At 41.0% G+C, this 22,868-nt stretch overlaps 1 protein-coding gene across 7 annotated transcripts in view; it reads left to right on the top strand.

Annotated features, from left to right (window-relative positions):
* rbm44 (RNA binding motif protein 44) overlaps positions 1-18,899 on the top strand; it is a 140,660-nt gene extending 121,761 nt beyond the window's left edge. For 6 of the 7 annotated variants that reach the window (XM_048598588.1, XM_048598583.1, XM_048598585.1 and 3 more), the window contains 3 exons: positions 4,947-5,092; positions 5,917-6,055; positions 18,442-18,790. In XM_048598588.1, coding sequence (XP_048454545.1) covers positions 4,947-5,092; positions 5,917-6,052 — 282 coding nt within the window. In that variant the 3' untranslated portion in view covers positions 6,053-6,055; positions 18,442-18,790. Of the gene's footprint in view, positions 1-4,946; positions 5,093-5,916; positions 6,056-18,441 lie in introns of all 7 variants that reach the window. The other variant, XM_048598581.1, reaches the window with a different exon arrangement.
* The last annotated feature ends 3,969 nt before the right edge of the window (positions 18,900-22,868 follow it).

Genomic DNA, 22,868 nt, shown 5'->3' with positions numbered 1-22,868 from the left:
GACAGAAGGGATCTATACCGCTGGGATGGACTCCACCTGGACAGGGCCGGGTCCATTGTTCTGGCGAAAAGGATAAATAGGGTGGTTAATAGGATTTTAAACTATTAAGTAGGGGGGAAGGGAGAAGTGAGCGTAGAGGGAGAATAACAATTAATGTAAGGCAAAGCAGCAGGTTAGCAGGTGACAAGGAAGCTTCAACTCCATTGAAAATTAGGAAAAAAGTTAAAGGGAAGGAGAACTCAAGAGCTGTTAGTAATGGAGGTAATTGGACACAAAAAGAAGGTGCAAAAACTGGCGTAAGGGCACTTTATCTGAATGCTCGGAGCATTCGAAACAAAGTGGATGAGTTGATAGCGCAAATCGTGGCAAATGGGTATGATTTAGTGGCCATTACAGAGACGCGGTTACAGGATGGTCATGACTGGGAGTTAAATATCCAGGGGTATCAAACTGTTCGGAAGGACAGACAGGAAGGTAAGGGAGGTGGTGTTGCTCTGATTTTTAAGGATGATATCGGCGGTAGAGAGAGATGATATAGGTTCTACTGAACAAAACGTTGAATCCATTTGGGTGGAAATTAGGAATAGCAGGGAGAAGAAGTCACTGATAGGTGTGGTCTTTAGGCCACCAAATAATGACATCGTGGTGGGGCAGGCAATAAACATAGAAATAGCTAATGCATGTAAAAATGGTACAGCAATTATCATGGGGGATTTTAATCTACATATCGATTAGTCAAACCAATTGGTCGGTCATGGCAGCCTTGAGGAGGGGTTCATAGAATGCATCCGCGATAATTTCCTTGAACAATATGTAATGGAACCTACGAGGGAGCAAGCTATCCTAGATCTAGTCCTGTGTAATGAGACAGGAATAAATAATGATCTCACAGTTAGGGATCCTCTCGGAAGGAGCAATCACAGTATGATCGAATTTAAAATACAGATGGAGTGTGAGAAGGTTAAATCCAGTACCAATGTCCTGTGCTTAAACAAAGGAGACTATGAAGGAATAAGGGAGGAGTTAGCTAAGGTAGAATGGGAGCAAAAACTTTATGGTGGGTCAATTGAGGAACAGTGGAGGACTTTCAAAACGATTTTTCACAGTGCTCAGCAGAAGTATATTCTGGTGATAAGAACTGTAGGAAAAGAGAGATCCAGCCATGGATGTCTAAGGAAATAAGGGAAAGTATCAGATTGAAAAAAAAACATACAAAAAAGCAAAGAGTAGTGGGAAACTAGTAGACTGGGAAATCTTTAAAGGCCAACAGAAAGCCACAAAAAAAGTTATAAAGAAAAGTAAGATAGATTATGAGAGTAAACTAGCTCAGAATATAAAAACATGCAGCAAAAGTTTCTATAAATATGTAAATCGTAAAAGAGTGGCGAAGATAAACATTGGTCCTTTAGAGGATGAGAAGGCCAATTTAAATAACTGGGAATGAGGAAATAGCCGAGACATGAAACAGTTATTTCGTGTCGGTCTTCACAGTGGAAGACACCAATAACATGCCGAAAACTAATGGCAAGAAGGTTATAGCAGGCGAGGACCTAGAAACTATCATTATCAGTAAGGAGGCACTGCTGGGCAAGCTAATGGGGCTAAAGGTAGACAAGTCTCCTGGCCCTGATGAAATGCATCCCTGGGTACTAAAAGAGGTGATGGGGGAAATAGCAAATGCACTAGTAATTATTTACCAAAATTCATTGGACTCTGAGGTGGTTCCCGCAGATTGGAAAACAGCCAATGTGACGCCACTGTTTAAATAAGGAAGTAGACAAAAAGTAGGTAACTATAGGCCAGTTTGCTTAACTTCGGTAGTGGGGAAAATGCTTGAATCTATCATTAAGGAAGAAATAGCAAGACATCTGGATATAAATTGACCCATTGGAAACACCCAGCATGGGTTCATGAAGGGTAGGTCATGGAATTCTTTGAGGACAATACTTGCATGGTGGACAATGGGGAACCTGTGGATGTGGTGTATCTGGATTTCCAGAAGGCATTTGACAAGGTGCCACACCAAAGGCTGCTACATAAGATAAAGTTCCACGGTATTACAGGTAATGTATTGGCATGGATAGAGGATTGGTTGACCAGTAGAAAGCAAAGAGTAGGGGTAAATGGGTGTTTTTCTGGTTGGCGGTCAGTGGCTAGTGGTGTGCTTCAGGGATCAGTGTTGGGACCGCAATTGTTTACAATTTACGTAGATGATTTGGCGTTGGGGACTAAGTGTGGTGTGTCAAAATTTGCAGATGACACGAAGGTGAGTGGTAGAGCAAAGTGTGCAGAAGACACTGAAAGTCTGCAGAGGGATATAGATAGTCTAAGTGAGTGGGCAAAGGTCTGGCAGATGGAGTACAATGTTGATAAGTGTGAGGTCATCCATTTTAGTAGGAATAACAGGAAATGGACAATGTTTTAAATGGTAAAAAATTGCAGCATGATGCTATGCAGAGGGACTTGGGTGTCCTTGTGCATGAATCGCTAAAAGTAGGATTGCAGGTGCAACAGATAATTAAAAAGGCAAATGGAATTTTGTCTGCCATTGCTAGAGGGATGGAGTTTAAAAACAGGGAGGCTATGCTGCAGCTGTATAGGGTCCTGGTGAGGCCACACCTGGAGTACTGTGTGCAGTTTTGGTCTCCTTACTTGAGAAGAGATATACTAGCACTGGAGGGGGTGCAGAGGAGATTCACTCGGTTGATTCCAGAGTTGAGAGGGTTGGATTATGAGGAGAGACTGAGTAGACTGGGATTATATTCATTGGAATTCAGAAGAATGAGGGGAGGTCTTATAGAAACATATCAGATTATGAAGGGAATAGATAAGCTGGAGGTTGTTTCCGCTAGTAGGTGAAACTAGGACTAGAGGGCATCGCCTCAAAATAAAGGGAAACAGATGTAGGACTGAGGTCAGGAGGAACTTCTTCACCCAAAGGGTTGTGAATCTGTGGAATTCCCTGCCCAGTGAAGTGGTTGAAACTACCTCGCTGAATGTTTTTAAGGCAAGGCTAGATAAATTTTTGAACAGTAAAAGGAATTAAGGGTTATGGTGAGTGGGCAGGTAAGTGGGGCTGAGTCTCAAAAAGATCAGCCATGATCTTATTAAATGGCGGGGCAGGCTCGAGGGGCCAGATGGCCTACTCCTGCTCCTAGTTCTTATGTTCTTATGTTTTTGAGTCACCTCCACTTTATAACAACCAGACAGGCTAAATACACTGGCCACAAGAAGGAGCAGGTCAGAGGCAGGGAATTCTGCAGCAAGTAATCTCCTCCTGATTCACCAAAATTTGTCCATATGTAAGGCACAAGTCAGGAGTATAATGGAATACTCCCCATTTGCCAGGACGAGGGTAGTTCCAGCAATATGTAGGATGCTCGAAACCATCCAGGACAAAGCCCACTTCATTGTCATCATATCCACAATCATTCACTCTCTCCATCACCATCAAACAGTAGCAGCAATATGCATTGTATACAAGATGCATTGCAGAAATTCACCACTGCACCTTTAGACAACGCCTTCTGAGAGACGGAATTAATTTGAATTTGGAAAGACCGGGATTAATCAAGAACAGTCAGCATGGTTTTGTTAAGGGTGGTCATATCCGATCAACCTGATTGAACTTTTCAAGGAGGTGACCAGGTGTGATGAGGGAATTGCTTTTGATGTAGTCTGCTTAGACTTCAGCAAAGCTTTGATAAGGTTCCACATGGGAGACTATTAGCAAGGTAAGAGCCCGTGGAATCCAAGGAAATTCGTCAGATTGGATCCACAGTTGGCTGAGTGGTAGGAAGCAGAGGGTGATGGTTGAGGGATGTTTTACCAATTGGAATGAGTGGCCATTGGGGTCCCCCAGGGTCAGTCCTGGGGATCTTGCTATTCGTGGTTTATATAAATAATTTAGACTTGAATGTAGGAGAGTTGATCAGTAAGTTCACAAATGATACAAAAATTGTTGGGATGAATAAATTGTGAGGAGGATAGCCTTAGATTACAAGAGGATATAGATGAGCTGATCGGTGGCAAATCCCTAAATGTCAGGTAATGTAGCTGGGCAGTACACACAAGCCAAGGGAATATACGATACACAGTAGATCCTGGAAAGCACCAAGATCAAAGGGACCAATGTACATTAGTTCCTTAAGATATCAGCACAGGTGGGTAAAATGATAAAGAAGGCATAAAGGATACTTGCCTTTATTAGCTGAGGCATAGAGTTTAAGAGCAGACGTTTACGCTGGCACTGTAAAAACGTTGGTTAGGCTACAGCTAGAGTATTGTATGCAGTCTGGAATCCATATTATAAGAGAGACGTGTTAACGCTGGAGGGGGAACAGAGGGATTTACCAGGATGTTGCCTGGGATGAAGAGTTTGTTATTTTCTGGATAGTTTTCCTTAGAGCAAAGGAGATTAAGAGGGGACATGATGGAGATGTATGAAATTATGAGAGAAGGTAGACAGAAAGAAACATTTCCCCTTGATTGAGGGATCAGTGACCATGGACATAGACTTAAGGTAAGGGGCAGAAGGTTTAGAGGAGATGTGAGGAAAAACCCTTTCATCCAGAGGGTGGTAGGAATCTGGAACTCACTGCCTGTGTGGTAGAGGCAAAACACTCTCGCTTGTGATGCCAAGGCTGGAAAATGGGATTGGAAAGCTAGTGGCTGTTTTAGACTGACACTGACGTGATAGGTGAAGGGCCTTTTTCTGTGCTGTAGATCTCTAGTCCTTAATATATCAGGTACTATATGTTGCTTTTTTGTATTGTGTTTTAACCCCTTGATATATCGCATATCTTAAAATGTTGAATATCCTTAGTTCATCCAGGATTGCTAGACATGCCAAAAGTGCCCTTTTTAAAGAAAAATATTACCTCAGTTTATGTCATTGTGACAATAGCACATTACTTAGCTAATCTAGTTTTCACATGTGTTACCAGATTAACAGAAGGAAATACAAACAGATGCAGTGTGTACAGGACATTCCAACAGCAACAGGGACATTCATTCCTCCAAACTCTGCTAATTTAAGTAGCTTTAACAAACTAATGAAGACCCTCTTGGAAATGCATCCTGAAGCAAACAGGTCAGAAATGAATAGATTTTGTAATTAAATATCTAATCAGGAGTAAGTTCTCTGCAGTGCATTCGTAAATACTTACAAAACTTGCTGTTCTGAAATGCCTTTCCTTTGCAGAGCTCATATTATTTCATAAAAATTTATCTTCAGTTGTACTTTTAAGTGGTACTTCTAACATGTTATTTCATTATTGAAGTATGCTTAATTTGTATAGATATGTGATAGCCTGAGTTGTCAGAAGTCATTTGGTATCCTGCTTTATAGTTAATATATCCATGCAGAAAAACTGGGTTCTAAATGTTCTTAGCACATGTTTTAATTTTAAAATGATAGATATAACTTGCCAAAATCCCCCAACTCCTTTTTGAAATTACTAGTTTTCAGCGGTTCCATTGTACAGTACTGACAGTGTACTTAGATTCACCTGAGAAGTTGTTGATCTAAAAGGCATGGTTTGGTCAGGCTGTTTAACTATGGTGTTATCACTGCTACACTTAGTTCAGTTCTTGTCTGATGCCCAGGTGAATCATAGTATGGTGTCCAGAAGTGGGATTCCTCACTTTATTTCCCCTCTTCTAAAATGAGGGTATTCCTATGTTGTAGCTGAAGTGAGCTAACTCAGCACAAGTTGGCCTTTAACCTTCTGATTTGAATACCTCAACCACACATTGACCTTAGTACCTGAACATTTAAGGGAAACAAAATATAACCTACTTTATAGGGTGGAATATAATACATAATTTCAGCAATGCATGCATCTGAGAATATAGTTTAACGGCATGTTTTCACGTTATTTCATTGACGTAATTTGTGTCCTGAATTGTATTTAGGAATGATATCATTCAAGCACTGAAGGAAGTGAAATCGAATAATAAGGGGTTTCTGAGTGGCTTGGCTCTAAACACAATTGTACAACTAGCATCTGCGATTTTGAAAAGGCAATTGTCTACAAATAACAAAGAATAAAGGGTATGTAGCTGTCATTCAATCTTACCATTGATGTTAAATTGAGGTAATATAGGATACATTAAATATATTATATACGTATGTTAAGCCTTTAATCCTGAGGTTGGGGTGAAATCTATTTATGTCAGGACTGCGAAACGGACTTACTGGAGACCTTCAATGAAACATGAGTTGTGGTGTAAAACAGGCTTCTGATTTGGCATGTGCCCATATTACACTATTGGTGTAAATTCATTTCATCCCTGTTCGTCATGTATAATTTCATTATCTGTCTAGATGTTTTAACACTGATCAATGACCCACATGTGGTTGATGTTTTAAAAGCCTCTTTGAGCTCTGGGAAAAAGGTATTGGCTTGGCTTTCTCTAATAATTGTTGAATGGAAGTTGCTTGTCCAGTGTAATGAGTAGCCAGAGTCAGGCATTCCAGTCTTAGCTGTCCAGCAATGAACTGTGTACACGACGACATGAAACTGTCATTAAACAGTTGTCAGTCCATCTACTTACAGAATAGTGTAAAACAAAGGATTTAATAAGGCATCTCTCTCTTGTCATATGAGTTTATGTCTTAAGCTTCTCCGGTCTGTGACTAAATGTAGGTGCTGAGTGCTCTGGCAAAGTAAAACCAGTTATAAATGAGTTTAGATCATAGTATCCCTACAGTGTGGAAACAGGCCCTTTGGCCCAACAAGTCCACACCGACTCTCAGAGAGCATCCCACCCAGACACACCCCTTATAACTCACCTAATCTACACATCCCTGAACACTGAGCGATTTAACATGGCCAATCCACCTAGCCTGCACATCTTTGGATTGTGGGAGGGAACCGGAGCACCCGGAGGAAACCCACACAGACACGGAGAGAATGTGCAAACTCCACCTAGACAGTCGCCAGAGGGTGGAACTGAACCCGGCTCCCTGGCGCTGTGAGGCAGCAGTGCTAACCACTGAGCCACCGTGCCGCCCTAAAACCCACACAGACACAAGGAGAGTTTGCAAACTCTACACTGCCAGTCACCCAAGGCTGGAATTGAACCCAAGATAACAAGGTGTAGAGCTGGATTAACACAGCAGGCCAAGCAGCATCAGAGGAGCAGGAAAGCTGTCGTTTCGGGTCTAGACCCTTCTTTAGAAATGGGGGAGAGGGGGATTCTGAAATAAATAGAGAGAGGAGGAGGCGGATGGAAGATGGATAAAGGAGCAGATAGGTGGAGGATACGGACAGGTCAAGGAGGCGGGGATGGAGCCAGTAAAGGTGAGTGAAGGTGGGGAGTTAGGGTGAGGGTTGGTCAGTCCAGGGAAGATGGACAGGTCAAGGAGGCGGGGATGAGGCTGATAGGTATTCGCTTGGGAATGCTGCAGCCCAGTGGTATCAATGTGGACTTCACAAGCTTCAAAATCTCCCCGCCCCCACCCGCATCCCAAAACCAGCCCAGCTCATCCCCACCTCCCTAACCTGTCCGTCCTTTCTCCCACCTATCCACTCCTCCCACCTCAAACCCCATCCCCACCTCCTACCTACTAGCCTCATCCTCGCCTCCTTGACCTGTCCGTCTTCCCTTGACTGACCAACCCCCACCCTAACTCCCCACCTACACTCACCTTTACTGGCTCCATCCCCGCCGCCTTGACCTGTCCGTCTCCTCTCCACCTATCTGCTCCTTTATCCATCTTCCATCTGTCTCCCCCTCTGTCTATTTGTTTCAGAATCCCCTTCCCCTCCCCCATTTCTGAAGAAGAGTCCAGACCCAAAACGTCAGCTTTCCTGCTTCGCTGATATGTCTTGGCCTGCTGTGTTCATCTAGCTCTACACCTTGTTATCTCAGATTCTGCAGCATCGGCAGTTCCTACTATCTCGGAATTGAACCCAGGTCCCTAGCACCATGTGGCAGCAGTGCTAACCACTGAGCTACCATGCCAACCCAACAAGAAGAGGGGGAGCAAATTCCCTTTTTATTTGCCTTAAGCTCTCAACCATTGTCGGCAAGATTCGAATCTACGCAGGGACAGCCCAAAGGATTTCAAGTCCATCACCTTAACCGCTTGGCCACGACTTAATTCTCATGACTGAACAATAATAGAAATTCCAGTATAATTTTTTTTGTGATAGTGGCAAATAACAAAATCATGAAATATTCACTTTCTTTACTTCCTTTTTGACTGGTTTTTGTCCCAGAAATCTGACGACCTCTATCTTAATTCCCATTTTAGGCCAAAATCTACCTTCTAATAGGCGTTATTAGATCCAGCTTACTGTGGACATGAAATTTCCTGTGGTATTGTACGTTCTGACTCCAGGAAACAGAATGTAACCAGACTATCTTGGCCCCTAGCCCTGTTGATCACAAATAATAATTTAAAATCTAATGTTGATCTTGCTTTTGTGCACCTTCTGTGTAGCTGTAACCCTGTCTACCTCACTCTGTCTAAACACTGTATGATCTGTATGTCCTTGTATATTATAGTCTGCCAGTATTTTGACCCAGCAACAACGAAGGCTTGGCCATTTATTTCTGAGTCAACATAATGCATGACTTGCAAATAATGGCGTTCCCTATGGCCTTCGATCTCTAGTAGTAGGAAGAACAAAGGTTCGGAAGGTGCTGCTGAAGAAAACCATGCAAGTTCCTGGAGTGCATTTCTTTATTCATTCGTGGGATGAGAGTGTTGGTGGCTGGGCCAGTATTTATTACCCATGTCTAGTTGCCCTTGAGAAGATGAGAATGAACTACATTCTTGAACTACTGTAATCCATGTGGTGTAGGTAGACCCACCATGCCAATAAAAGCATATTACTATGGATGTTGGAAATACGCAACAAATACAGAATGGTGGTGAAACTGAAGTCTGGCATCATCTGTAAAGAGAAATAGAATTAATGTTTCAAGACCTGTATGACTTCTCTTCAGAACTGGAAAATTTTGGAAAGTAGGTTCCTTTTGTCTCAGTCAAAAATATAAAAAAAAACTATTTTCCAACACCTTTCAGTTCTGAAGAACAGCCAGACCAGACTCAAAACATTAATTCTGTTTCTCCACATAGATGCTGCCAGACCTACTGAATTTCATCAGCAATCTGTGTTTGTTCCACAAAGTCTTTTGAAAGGAGGGCCCAGGATTTGACCCAGTGACATTGAAGGAACAGCAATATATCTCCAAGTCAGAATAGTGAATCGTTTGGAGGGAATCTTGCAAGGGGTTATGATTCCGTGTATCTGATGCCCTTGGCTTTCTAAATGATAGTAGTCACAGCTTAGGTTGGTGCCTGAGGAGCCTTGGTAAATTTCTGTATGCTTGTGGTAGATGGTACACACTGCTGCTCCTGAGCATTGGTGGTGGAGCAAGTGAATGTTTATGGTTGTGAAGCCAATCAAGAAAACTGTTTTGTCGTGGATGCTGGCAACCTGCTTAAATGTTATTGGAGCTGCTCTCATCCAAGCAATTGAGAAAATTCTATCACAGTACTGACTTCTGCCTTGTTGATGGTGGACAGACTTTGAGGAGTCAGGAGGTGAGTTACTCAATGCAGAATGCCTTGCCCTGACCTGCTTTTATTGGTAGTATGTTTTTTATCACCAGCCTAGTTCTGTTTCCACTCATTGGTAACACCCAGTGATATAGATAAATTAAGAGTTGTTACTACACGTGGTACTCCAGTGGTTGAGGGAATGAATACTTAACCTGGGGCTATTTTCCCTGGAGCGTTGGAGGCTGAGGGGGTGACCTTAGAGGTTTATAAGATGATGAGGGGCATGGATAGGGTGAACAGTCAAGTTCCCAGGGTAGGGAGTCCAAAACTAGAGAGCATAGGTATAAGGTGAGAGGGGAAAGATTTAAAAGGGATCTGAGGGGCAAGTTTTTCACACAGAGTATGGTGTGTGTATGGAATGAGCTGCCAGAGGAAGTGGTGGAAGCTGGTACAATTACAACATTTAAAAGGCATCTGGATGGGTATATGAATAGGAAGGGTTTAGAGGGATATGGGCCAAATGCTGGCAAATGGGACCAGATTAATTTAGGATATCTGATCGGCATGGACAAGTTGGACCGAAGGGTCTGTTTCCATGCTGTACAGCTCTATGACTCTATTAACACTGCGCATGGGTACCAGTTAGGAGGTCTGTTTTGCCTTGGATGGTATTGGCTACCTTCCATGTTAATAGAGCTGCACTCATCCTGGTAAATGGGGGGAGTTTTCTATTTTATTCATGATGTGTGATTTGTAGATGATGGACAGGCTCTGGGAAGTCAGAAAATGAGTGCCACGAATGCCTGGTCTCTGATTTGCTGTTCGAAATAATTTTTATGTGGCTTATTTAACCTTCAGGATGATGCTGGTAAGAGAATGAATTATGGCAATGTCATTGATTTGTCAAGAAATGATGTTTAGATTCACTTTTGTTGGGATGGCCATTGGCCCTTGTGTGTCACCAATGTAATTATCCCAAACCTGAACATTATCTAGGTCTTGCTGCATTATCTGTGATGTTGTGAATGGAACTAAACATTGTAATCATCAGTGAATAGCTCCACTTGGATTTTAATGGAGGGAAAATCATCGATGAACAGTTGACATTGGTTGGGCCTTTTTGCTGCTCTGAGTACCTCCTGGAGTGATTTTGTAGGACTGAGATGATTTGTTTCCAGCTTCCTTTTGTGCTCGCGACTGGTGAGTTTTCTTGAGATGGCTGTTGATTTCAGTTTTACTAGGATTCTTTGATGTCACACTGTCAAATGCTGCCATCGTGTTGAGGGCAATCTCTTGCACTTCATATCTGGAATTCAGCTCTTGTCCAACGCCTCATGTCTGTAGTTGTGATCCTAATGGAACCCAACTGGCCACCACTGAGCAGGTTATGGATAAGTAAATAGTCCATACTGTCAATGACATCTACTGCTTTTCTAACTGAGGGAGTAGACTGATAGAATGATAATTTACTGATTTGAATTTGCCTTTCTTTTTGAGGCCACTTTTACATATTGTGTAAGTGCTAAGTGTAATAGCTGTACTGGAACAGTTTGGCTAGAGGTGCAGCAAAGAATGGCTTTGGAGGGTATGCAACAGAGATTCATAGTCAGGATATTTTAGCTAAGTGTATTTATTATGAAACTCAGTTGCAGTGACGATCTCATGCTGCTTTTAGTATGGAAGATTAAGAGGTGATTTGAATTCATTTGATTGCTGGGTATTATTGCATAGAAGCAGGAAAGATTAAGTTGCATAAAGGAATGATAGTTTGCTGGTATTCAAGAAGGAAATAGTGTCGCATTAAATGGGAACAAATTAAAATAGATTGCAATTAACAAGCATGAAGACATGAGCGAGAATGATAGACTGGTGATTTTAAGTGACTTTACTCACCCAAAAATCAAGTAAAATAACACTAAAGTAAAGGGAAAGGATAAGGTGAAATTTGTTCAGAAAATTTTCTTGACCAGTAAGTTCTCAGGTTAACAAGGGAGCATATATTGCTGAAATTGGTGCTGGAAAGTGAGGTGGACTGAACGAAGAAGGGTCTAGGCCGGAAACGTCAGCCTTCCTGCTCCTCTGATGCTGCTTGGCCTGCTGTGTTAATCCAGCTCTACACCTTGTTATCTTGGACTGAATGGATCGGTGTTTGCGAACATTTGGAAGAATAATCATTGTGTCATAAGGTAAGATGGTCAAGAAGGCATCTGGCATACTTGCTTTCATTGGTCAGGGCATAGAGTATAAAAATTGGCAAGTCATGTTGCAGCTGTATAGAACTTTACTTAGGCCGCATTTGGAATATTACGCATGTTTCTGGTCGCCACAATACTAGAAGGATGTGGAGGTTTTGGGGATGCTACAGAAAAGGTTTGGAGGGATTAGCTATGAGGAGGTATTTGACAAACCTGATTTGTTTTAACTTGAACATTGAAGGCTGAAGGGTGACCTGATAGAAGTTTACAAAATTATGAGAGGCATGGATAGAATGGATAATTGGAGTCTTTTTCCCAGGTCAGAAATGTCAGTTATTAGTGGGCATAGGTTTAAGATACAAGAGGGAAAGTTTAAAGGAGATTTGAAAGGTAAATGTTTACCACAGAGGGTGGCAAATGCCTGGAATGTCCTGCCAGAGGAGGTGGCAGTTGCTATGTGACAATAGCAACATTTAAGAGGTATCCTGACAAATACATGAATAGGTAAGGAATAGAGGGATGTGGATCACATAGAGGTGAAAGGTTTTTAAGTTTAGAAAGGCATCATATGTTGCACAGTCTTGGTAGGCTGAAGGGTCTCTTCCTGTGCTGTACTATTGTTTATTTAGATCAGTAATGGAGAATGTGCAAATGCATTGCCTCGTCAAATTTATGCATGCACTAGCAGTGAAGCACCCCTGCCAGTAAAGAATAAGGGCACCAATTAAGTAGTCAAGAAAGCAGTTCCTGATCAGTAGTTACCCATAAGAACTGAAGTAGATCATTCTGCCCATCGAGCCTGATCTACCATCTAATGCAATCATGGTTGATCAAGCACATTTTGCTTTATACCACCACTATCACCATAACCCTGTATGCCATTGGTAATTGAAATTTATCAATCTTCACTTTAAATATACTCAAAAAATGAACTTCCACAGCACTCTGGAGTTGAGAATTCCAAAGAGTCATGAGCAGAGGAAAGCGAGAATGACCTTTCAGCTTGCACATTTCTGGATGTCTCTGTCTGCCCTTACACTTGCAAACTGCAACTCAGACTTTCCTTAATTCAAAGATTCTTTGTGCTAATGTGTTTCAAAATATCATCCTGATTGGTTCGAAAAACAACATCATCTTGCACAGCAAAAAGTGTGTGCCACTTAACTTTTTGAGAGTTTCAGAACTCTTCTGATATTTCAGCTATGTAGTAGTTCAACTTTCATTTCAGTTTGTAGTCCCAAAAAGGAAAAATATGTGATCCTTTACAAAACTGTCCCCACCCCAGCTTGATATGCGAACCATATTTCTTAATGCGGTGCGTTCCCAGCTGGTGGAGAGCACACATTGTTCTCCATGAACACCGAGTATTCTGACAGGCTGTAAGTGGAACACAACAGCCAGAAAGGTTGATCACATGGAAATGATTGACTATCCCCTGCAATTAAGCACAAGGTAAAGCATGAGCCGTAAATCTTCCCCAAACTAAGATTGAGACTAATGTGAATTCTACAGCAGAACCTTATTCCAACAAGCGGATGGTGAGGAAACGTCATCTAAAATTGAATGAGACAGGTATTTTTAAAAAAAAGAGAAATGGTCAAGTGGAGGACCCAGAGACAGGAAGTTAGCAGCACCTAGAGTAGGTATATCTAGAACCAATTTGGTTCACTAATTTCCTTTAGGGAAGGAAATCTGCCATCCTTACCTGGTCTACCCTACTGTGACTCCAAATCCATAATTGCCTGGCAAACTACTTAGTTCAAAGGCAATTACGGATAAGCAGTACATGCTAGCCTTTCCAGCAACACCAGGTCACATGAAAGAAATAGAAGAGAAAAGGTGAGCAAGTGCAGAACCCTGATTTTTGAAAGAAACATGAACAATGAAATTACAGGCAAGTTGTAAGTGATAAGAGAATTGAATCATTGAACACATGGCAGGGAATCTTGAATAGGAAGGGAGACATCTGAATTCTGAGGTAATGGGATCAATTCTGGGGACGCCAGATGTTGCAGACATCCTTGTTAAAGACAACTGAAAAATATTACATGCAATAAGCATAATGCAAGAGGAAGTAATGGAGAGACTGACATCCTTGAAAGTGGATAAATACCAGAAATTTACAGATTATGTCACAGGGTATTAAAGAAATCCAGAGTGGAAATAATTTGTGTGAAGGTTATGCCATTATTTTTAAAAAAGTGAGGATAGGCCAAATAGTCAAAGATAATGAGCATGCTTTTGGTAAGATCATGTCTTAACTATGACTGAGTTAATTTTTCCTTTTGAGAAAATCTCAAGAAGTATTGATGAAAGTAGTGCAGAGGGCATTGTCGACATGGATTTTAATAAGGCAGTTGACACAGTCCAACATGGCAGACTACTCAGAAAGGTGGAAATCCATAGAATGCAACGTAATTTGCAGAGTTTGATGCAGTGTTGGCTGAGAAACAGGAAACAAAGACTGATGGTTGATGGATATTTTTGCAAATGTAAAGCAGTTCCCATTGGCATTCCACACTTCTCAGTGTTGTGTCCTTTGCTATTTAGGAATGTGTATTAGTGATTTGGACTTAAACATAGAAAATAAGTGGAGGAGTGAGCCATTCAGCCCTTCAAGCCTGCATCATCATTCAGTATGATCGTGGCTGATCATGCAATGTCAGTTTCCCACTTTCTCTCCATACACCTTGATTCCTTTAGCCACAAGGGCCATGCCCAGTTCTCTCTTGAATATGTCTAACGAATTGGCCCCAACCGCTTTCTGTGGTACGGAATTCCACAGGTTTACAATTCTTGTGAAGAAATTCTTCCTCATCTCAGTCCTAAATGGCTTACCCCTTATTCTTAGACTGTGAAATGTGAGAAACATGATTAGGAAGCTTACAGATGACACTGTGTAGTTAATAGTGAGGAGATTAGCTGTCAAGTCCACAATGATATGGCATGATATGGTTTGGCTGAATGTAAGGAAAAGTGACAAATGGATTTCAACCCAGAGAAGTGTAAGGCAATGCATTTACAGAGGGCAAAGCTGGGGAATATTCAATATACAGAAAGATATTGAGAAGAGTAATAGAAGTGAGAGACTCTGGAGTGCATGTCGTTGAATGCAGAAGGTCAGGCCATAGGTGGCATTTTGTACAAAGTTCTTGTCACCACATCTATAGAGGTGCGAGATGCCATCATTAATCACTACAGTCTTTAGAATGTGGGAACACCTAAACTGATGTGAGGAAGTTAGTTTCAGGATTTTGACAGTGATAATGAAAGAACAGCAAAATAGTTCCAAGTCAAGATTCTGTATGACGGTGGGGGCAATGAGAGGAATCTAGAAGGTGATTCTGGCACAAAAGTAAGGAGAAAGATGGCTCAACTATGACTAACAAGGGAAATTAGGGATTGTTTTTGATCCAAAGAAGGTGACATACAAATTGGCCAAAATAAAAACATGAGACTGACGATTGGGAGTTGTTTAGATTTCCCTATAGGAGGACAAATGAATTGATTAATTTGCAATGAAATGAACACGAGTAGGTTTGCAGGTAATGTACAAATTGATTATAAAGTCAGAAACCAAGGGAGTTGTAATAGGAAACAAAGAGATGTCGATCACTTGAATGCATACTTTGGTTCTGTCTTCACAGAGGAGGACATAAGTGTCATTGGGGAACATAGGGTCTAGTAAGAGGGAGGAACTGATTGGCATTAGTATTAATAAGCAAATTATGTTGTGGAAATTGATGGGATTAAAGGCTGGTAAATTTTCAGAGCCCGATGATCTACACCCCAGAGTATTTAAGGACGTGGCCCCAGAAATAGATGATGCATTAGTGGCCATCTTTCAAAATCCTATATATCATGGGACACTTCTCATGGACTGGAGAGTAACTAATGTTTTATTTAATTTTAACTATTTAATAGAGGATGTAGAGAAAAATATTATAGAGGGAATTATAGACTGGTTAACCATTATATCTGTAGTGGAGAATCTGTTCTTAAATGAAAAGTGAGACCTGACTGGCTGTGATTTAACCTGAAGGTCACCACAACTCGGGCAAGCAATGGGGTTGAAAAAGTGGGACCTTTGTGGTGACCTTAGCCAGTATATGAATTGAACCCAAGCGGCTAACATCACTCTGCATTCATGAACAAGCTGTTCAGCCACTTTGGCTAACCAATCCCCAGACCCAATTATAGTACCAATGAACACCAGTGAACTGCATGGATACTTGAAAATTGGTGGTGGTGAAGTGTTAGTAGTTGATACTGGGTTAAATGGTAGTTCAAAATGTTTCAAATATGAAAGCATACTGAGCAGACAAAATTTTAAATGTTGATCTGATCCAAAGGAATTGACTTGGTGAGACTAGCAACAATAGAGCATTTCAATTTGCAAAGTGAATGAATCAATTGAGTTTCAGTTGGAGAAAACATCAAAATAACATAGATTTAAATAAAGAGATGGAAAAGCAAAAATTTGAGGTCAACAAGATGAAACTGACAAGGAATTGACAGTACTGGCATATAATTGACAAGTGAATCATTTCCACTGGTGTAACACTAAAAAGGGATGACTGCATGACATAGATGAGATTAGGGACTTCACCTGCATGGTACTGATGAGGGGGAAGAGACTGCACTAGTGTAATACTGTCAATGAGAAAAATTGCATCCAGTTGTTACTAAGGGTAGCGTCTGTAACGTTGACCAGGGGAGTGACTACACTGCTGAGGTTCGCAGGAGGAATGAGATTGCTGCATGACTATATTGGGGAAATGTCCCAGACTGAACTATAGTAAGATGGTTCCTGGATGACTTTCCCTCTATTATAATCTTAAGTGTGACTGTTGGTTGAATGCCCGTGTTCAGCTCCATTCATAATTCCTCGGGTACTAAAACATACAGCAAGACCTAGTCAATATTCTGATTTGGGACAGTAAGTACCAAGTGTGATTCATGCATCATAATGTCAAGTAGTAGTCACCCCCAGGCATATCCAAGACAATTAAAGACATTGCCATCACAGAATCCTGACATCCTCAGGGTCATCAGTGACCAGAAAATCAACTGGACCAGTTTTAATACTCGACATTGAGCAGTTCACATCTTGTTTCACCAAACTTTCACCACCAGTACAAGCACGATTGGTTACATCCCTTTACTCTCCCTTTCCTGAATGATTGATTGGAGCTGCAAAAATATTTAGTTTAGTACTAGCCAAGATAAAGCTGTCCACTTGATTGGGAGTCTATCCACCAGATTAAAGATCCACTATCTACATCACTGTCCCACTGTCTAGAGTGTGTTCTATTTACAAGGTACATTGTAGCAGCTCATCAAGGTATCTTTAGTAGTATTTCCTCAAGTGTGACTTCATCACCTTGTAGAATAAGGACATCATGTCTTCCCAAATTCCCTTCCAAATTGCACACCGTTCTAATTTGGCCACTTATTCCTGATACTCATTTAAAATTGTGGAACTTCAACCTAACAACTGTAGAAGTACAGTCATTTCTGATATAACGTGATAGTTCCATTCTTGTGCAATCTTGTGTTATAAGAAAATCGCACAATGGCAACACCATTTAAACTAGTGGGGCCAGAATTGTGTCATAGCCAATACAAGTAAGGAGAGTTCACATTAAACAAATAGCAGTCTAAATTCTTCAATTGCATTAAAGCCAATTCGCGTTGAAGAAACACGCATTACAGCAAAACTGACTGTGTCTTCTCCACAGCGCAGTGGTTCAAGAAGAAACCTCACTGCCACATTCACTAACAACTGGGGATGAGCAGTTCATTCCATATTTGACGTTGATGGCTTCATAACCAAGAAATAATAAAAATAAATGATTTTATCAATTGTGTACTTACCAATAGCTATTGCAGTTTTCAGGTAAGTATGTTGCATATGTTTTTATGTTAGCCAGTTTTCCTCCCAGCTACCTTTTTAAGGTAGTACATTAGTTATTCTTACATACGTATGTATTTTTTCTTTACGCATTAACGGTATTAGGGCATCGCTGGCCAGTCAGCATTTATTGCCCATCCCTAATTGCCCAGAGGGCAGTTCAGAATCAACCACAGTGCTGTGGGTCTGGAGTCACACATAGGCCAGACCGGGTAAGGATGGCAGTTTCCCTCCCTAAAGGACGTTAATGAACCAGGTGGGTTTTTCCCAACAGTCGACAATGGATTCATGGTCATTATTAGATTCTTAATTTCCAGATATTTTTATTGAATTCAGATTCCACCATCTGCCATGGTGGGATTCAAACCTGGGTCCCCAGAACGTTATCTGGGTCTCTGGATTAACATTCCAGTGATAATACCACTTGGCCATTGCCTCCCCTCGCATGACATATACGAGTGTTATCCATTCCTGTCCCAGTGTGCTGTGTTAATCAGCCTGGCTGTTGAGCACCGGCACAGAGAACATCCAAGCCCTTCTTGATCACGCCCTTTCTAGCAGTCACAGTGAATGTTAGTTCTAAATATTACATTACAAATTACAAATTCCTGACTGAGGTCAGCTAGTTCCTGACACATTTGAATTAATTTGGAAATTTCCTGGATAAATATCTATCCCTTCCAGTTATTACAGTCCTGTAGGTCACAAGGAGAACTCTGTTGTATGTTAATTTTTATGAGAAATGGAATGTTAGTAACGCATCTGGATAAAAGTCATTTGTATTTGAATGTCTGTTTTGATCTGTTTTTCAGTATTTGGAGAAGAGGAGAACCTGCAGAAATTCTATTCGAAACCCATTCCAGACTTCTGTCGAGCATGAGATGTTTGCATATTTCATTTCATTTTGCTGTCAATCTATGTTACTTGTTGAGTAATGGAGAGGATTGTGTGCTGCTGTAGTGGTGCATTTATTATACAGGGCACTTTAAAGCTGCCAATTCATTGCATTTGTTAAACTTCTTTGAGCTTCTGTTTTGTGAGAAAGTTAAATAAATTGATGAGAAGCCTTTCCTTTGTAAGGTCTGCTGAAGTATGTGAATTGGGAAGGTAGTGATAGTTTATGCTTTAACTTGCATTCAAAGATGTGAATTAACAAGTACATCAAACTGGTTCACCCTAATTAGCATAAAGGTTCTTGTATGAAGATTGATGCTTGTCTAAAACACTACACTATGTATGCTTGACATCCAATAAACTATCTCAACAAGAATCAGTACCTTCAGAAGAGTATGATGCTGGGGTGAGGTGGATAGTGTGGTACACAATTAAGAGAACGTAACAAAATGCCTTCAGTAGTTTGTGTTAGTCTTTTATATGCATATCTTAATCATAGCCAATTGTAATGGGAGGAGGTATTAACTTTAACAATTATTGCATAGATACTAGTGTGCTGTGTCACTCTACAGTTGCTATCATGCCAATATGATAAATCTTTATCAGAAAGAAATGTTAATTCACCATCCTCCCCAAATTCAACTTAGTGAGGGAGTACATGAGGTGAATAGCCTAGGTGCATTTAAAGGGGGAGTTAGACAAAAACATAAGAAGAGGGTATATTAGCAGGGTGATATGAAGAAAAGTGAGAGGAATCTTATCTGGAGCATAACCCTGTGGTGCTGAATGGTCTGTTTCCATAATGTAAATACTCTAAATTAGTCACCTTGCTTGTAGCTTTTGTGTTTTCTTGTAGTGCTGTTGATCAGTGATATGTCTTCAGAGCTATCAGTTTTCTTGTATCTTTCCATCTCTCGTAGAAGCCCATCCTGTAGAGTGTATAAATATATTGCTCCTACAAAGCACAAAATTTAAAGTATACAAAAGTCTTGAAACAGTAATTCTTTCATTCTCAAAATGTTATTTGGATGAATTGGAAAATGTTCCTAGAATAATAATGTTTTACTGCTATATGGTTGCATGAGTATTACATTTCTGGTCAATAATATTTGTTTTATTGGAATGTTAGTGATTTTAAAGTGGCACTATTAAAAGAAGAGATAGTAGGAACTGCAGATGCTGGAGAATCTGAGATAACAAGATGTAGAGCTGGATGAACACAGCAGGTCGAGCAGGAAAGCTGACGCTTCGGGCCTATACCCTTCTTCAGAAAAGCATTTTCCAGCTCTACACCTTGTTATCTCTGTATTAAAAGAATATTGTTTTGACTTTCTTCCATATTGTGGCCTTTGATAAATAAACACAAATTTCATATAATAGAATAGCAAAAGTAATGAGTTTTAAAAAAAAACTATGGAGGCTGAAGATCTGAAAAGAACAAAAAGAGAAATTGCTGGAGAAACTCAGCAGGTCTGACAACATATGTGGAGAGAAAACAGTTAATAATACAAGTCCAGTGACACTTCATCAGAAGATAGAAGATGATTATTTGAAGGTAATAAGAGGAGTGTTGGAACTAATTAAGGACCAAAAAGGGGATTTATGCATTGATGTAGAGGTAATTGCTGAGATATTAAATGAGTGTGGTCTACCTTCCTTTGCCAAGGAAAAAGATACTGTCAATTCATAGTGAGGGTAGAGTACTGGAAGAGATAAAAATTGACAAAGCAGTCATATTACAAAGGCTGGTTGTACTTAACGTTGATAAGTCACTATGGGTCAGGTGTGATACATGAAAGAATACTGAGCACTGTAAGGGGAAAATTGTAAAAGTATTGGTTATAATCTTCCAAGCCCCCTTGGATGGAGGGGATAATACCAGAGGACGAATAAAGACCATAAGACATAGGAGCAGAATTAGGTCATTCAGCCTGTTGAGTCTGCTCTACTGTTCGATCATGGCTGATATGTTTCTTACTGCCATTTTCTTGCCTTCTCCCCATAACCTTTGATCCACTTACCAATCAAGAACCTGTCTCTGTCTTAAATACATTCTATGCCTTGGCCTCCACAGCCTTCTGCGGCAATGAGTTCCACAGATTCACCACCTCTGACTGAAGCAATTCTGCCTCATCTCACTTCTAAAGGTGCTTCCTTCACTCTGAGGCTGTGTTACTAGTGGAAACATCTTCTCCACATCCACTCTATCCAAGCCTGTCAATGTTCTGTAAGTTTGAATGAAATCCCGTTCTCCTCTTCTCCGCCCCCCACACACTCACGCCCTTCTCTCTCTCTCTCTCTCTCTCTCTCACTCACACACACACACACACACACACACACACACACCCATCAGAACCTGAAACGTTAGCTTTCTTGCTCCTCTGATGCTGCGTGGCCTGCTGTGTTCCTCCAGTTCCACACTGTTATCACAATATTACAGATGTGGTGTGACCAGAGTATTGTACAGTCTCAGCAGTACATTTCTGCTCTTGTATTCCACTTTAAATGAATGCTAAGATTGCATTTGCCTTCCTTGCTGCAAACTGAACCTGAATGTTAACCTCAACAGAATCCGGAACTAGGACTCCCAAGTACCTTTGTGCTTGGGATTTTCATGCCTTTCCCTATTTAGAAAATAGCCAATACTTCCATTCTTTGACCACTCTCCAAGCCTGTCCAAATCCTTCTGCACCCTTCCTGCTTACTGAAACTATCTGTTCCTCCATCTATCTTTGTTGCTATGTTTGCAGATGATACAGCGCTCTCAGTTCCTTCACCCAGATTGTTAATGTTAACTTGAATAGTCCCAATGCTGACCTCTGCAGAACTCCACTAGTCTCAGACTGCCATTGGAAAAAGACCCTTTTATCCCTACTCTGAGTTCTGTTAGTCAGCCAATCCTCTATCCATGCCAGCACCGTGCCCCTGACACCATGGGCTGCTATCTCATTTAGTAGCTTCCTGTGTGGCATCTTGTCAAAAACCTTCTGAAAATCCAAATAGATCATGTCCACTGGCTCTCCTTTGTCTGACTTGCTCGTTATGTCCTCAAATAATTCAAACAGATTTGTCAAGCATGACATACCCTGACAAAGCCATGCTGACTCAGCTGTAAAATACAGAATGCATTTCCAAGTACTTAATAATGGAGTCCAAAATCTTGCCAAGTGACTGAGGTCAGGCTAACCGGCCTATAGTTTCCTGTCTTCTGCCTCCCTGCATTAAACAGGGGTGTTACTATGGCCATTTTTGAGCTCTCTGGAGCCTTCCTTTTGATTCCAGTGATTCCTGAAAGATCACCCCCAATGTTTCTACATTCTCCTCAGTTACGTCTTTCAGAACTGTAGGGTGTAGACTACCTGGCCCGGATTACTTATCCACCTTCAGACAACTCAGCTTCTTTAGCACCTTCTTAATGATGGCCACTACACTCACCTCTGCCTCCTGACTCTCTTGAAGTTATGGTATGCTGCTGGTGTCTTCCAGTGCAAAGACTGATGCAAAGTACCTAATGAGTTCCTCTGCCATTTCTTTGTTTCCTATTACTGTTTTTTTGGCCTCATTTTCCAGTGGTGCAATGTCCGCTCCTGCCTCTCTCTCAGCTTTTAGATATCTTTTTTAAAAAAAGGTCTTGCAATTTTTTATATTACAAACTAGCTTACCCTCAGTTCATCATCTGCCCCCTTTATTGGTTGTTTTGGCTATCCTTTGCTGATTTTTAAAGGCTTCAAAATCTTCTGGTTTCCCAGTAATCTTCATCAAATTCTATGCTTTTTCTTCTGCTATTAGGCTATCCCTGACTTCCCTTGTCAGCCACGATTGCCTTATCCTCCCCTTTGTATGTTTCTTCTTCCTTAGGATGAATTCCTGCTATGTCCCCCCCATTCAAATCATCCCCTGAAGCCCCCCATATTAATCCACTATCTTCCCTCTAAGGGGAGTGGCTCTGCTTCTAATCAACTCTGGCCAGCTCCTCCTGCATGTCTTTGTAGTTAGCTTTACTCAATTATTACACAATTCGGCCCCAGAATAAGTCCTGGGCTTCTGGAATAACAGCCAAATGATAGTATCATTGCCTCCCCTAATCTTTCCAGTTTATTTTTCATGGGCTGATTTTATAATTCCTTGCCTGTGGGTATGAACTTTTCACAATACTGAAGCCTTAAGGGTCCTAATTTCTGACATATTAAAGATTTCTATGCAAGCTCCTAAGGCCCGAAACTCCACAGATTGTATTTTTTTTCTTTATTCATTCACAGGATGGGGGCATCACTGACTAGGCATTTATTACCCATCCCTAATTGCCCAGGGCAGTAATGAGTCAACCACATTGCTGTGGGTCTGG

Source organism: Rhincodon typus, chromosome 7 (assembly GCF_021869965.1).
Source record: "Rhincodon typus isolate 14 chromosome 7, sRhiTyp1.1, whole genome shotgun sequence".
NCBI lineage: Eukaryota > Metazoa > Chordata > Chondrichthyes > Orectolobiformes > Rhincodontidae > Rhincodon > Rhincodon typus.
This window is presented reverse-complemented; position numbering and strand designations above follow the sequence as displayed.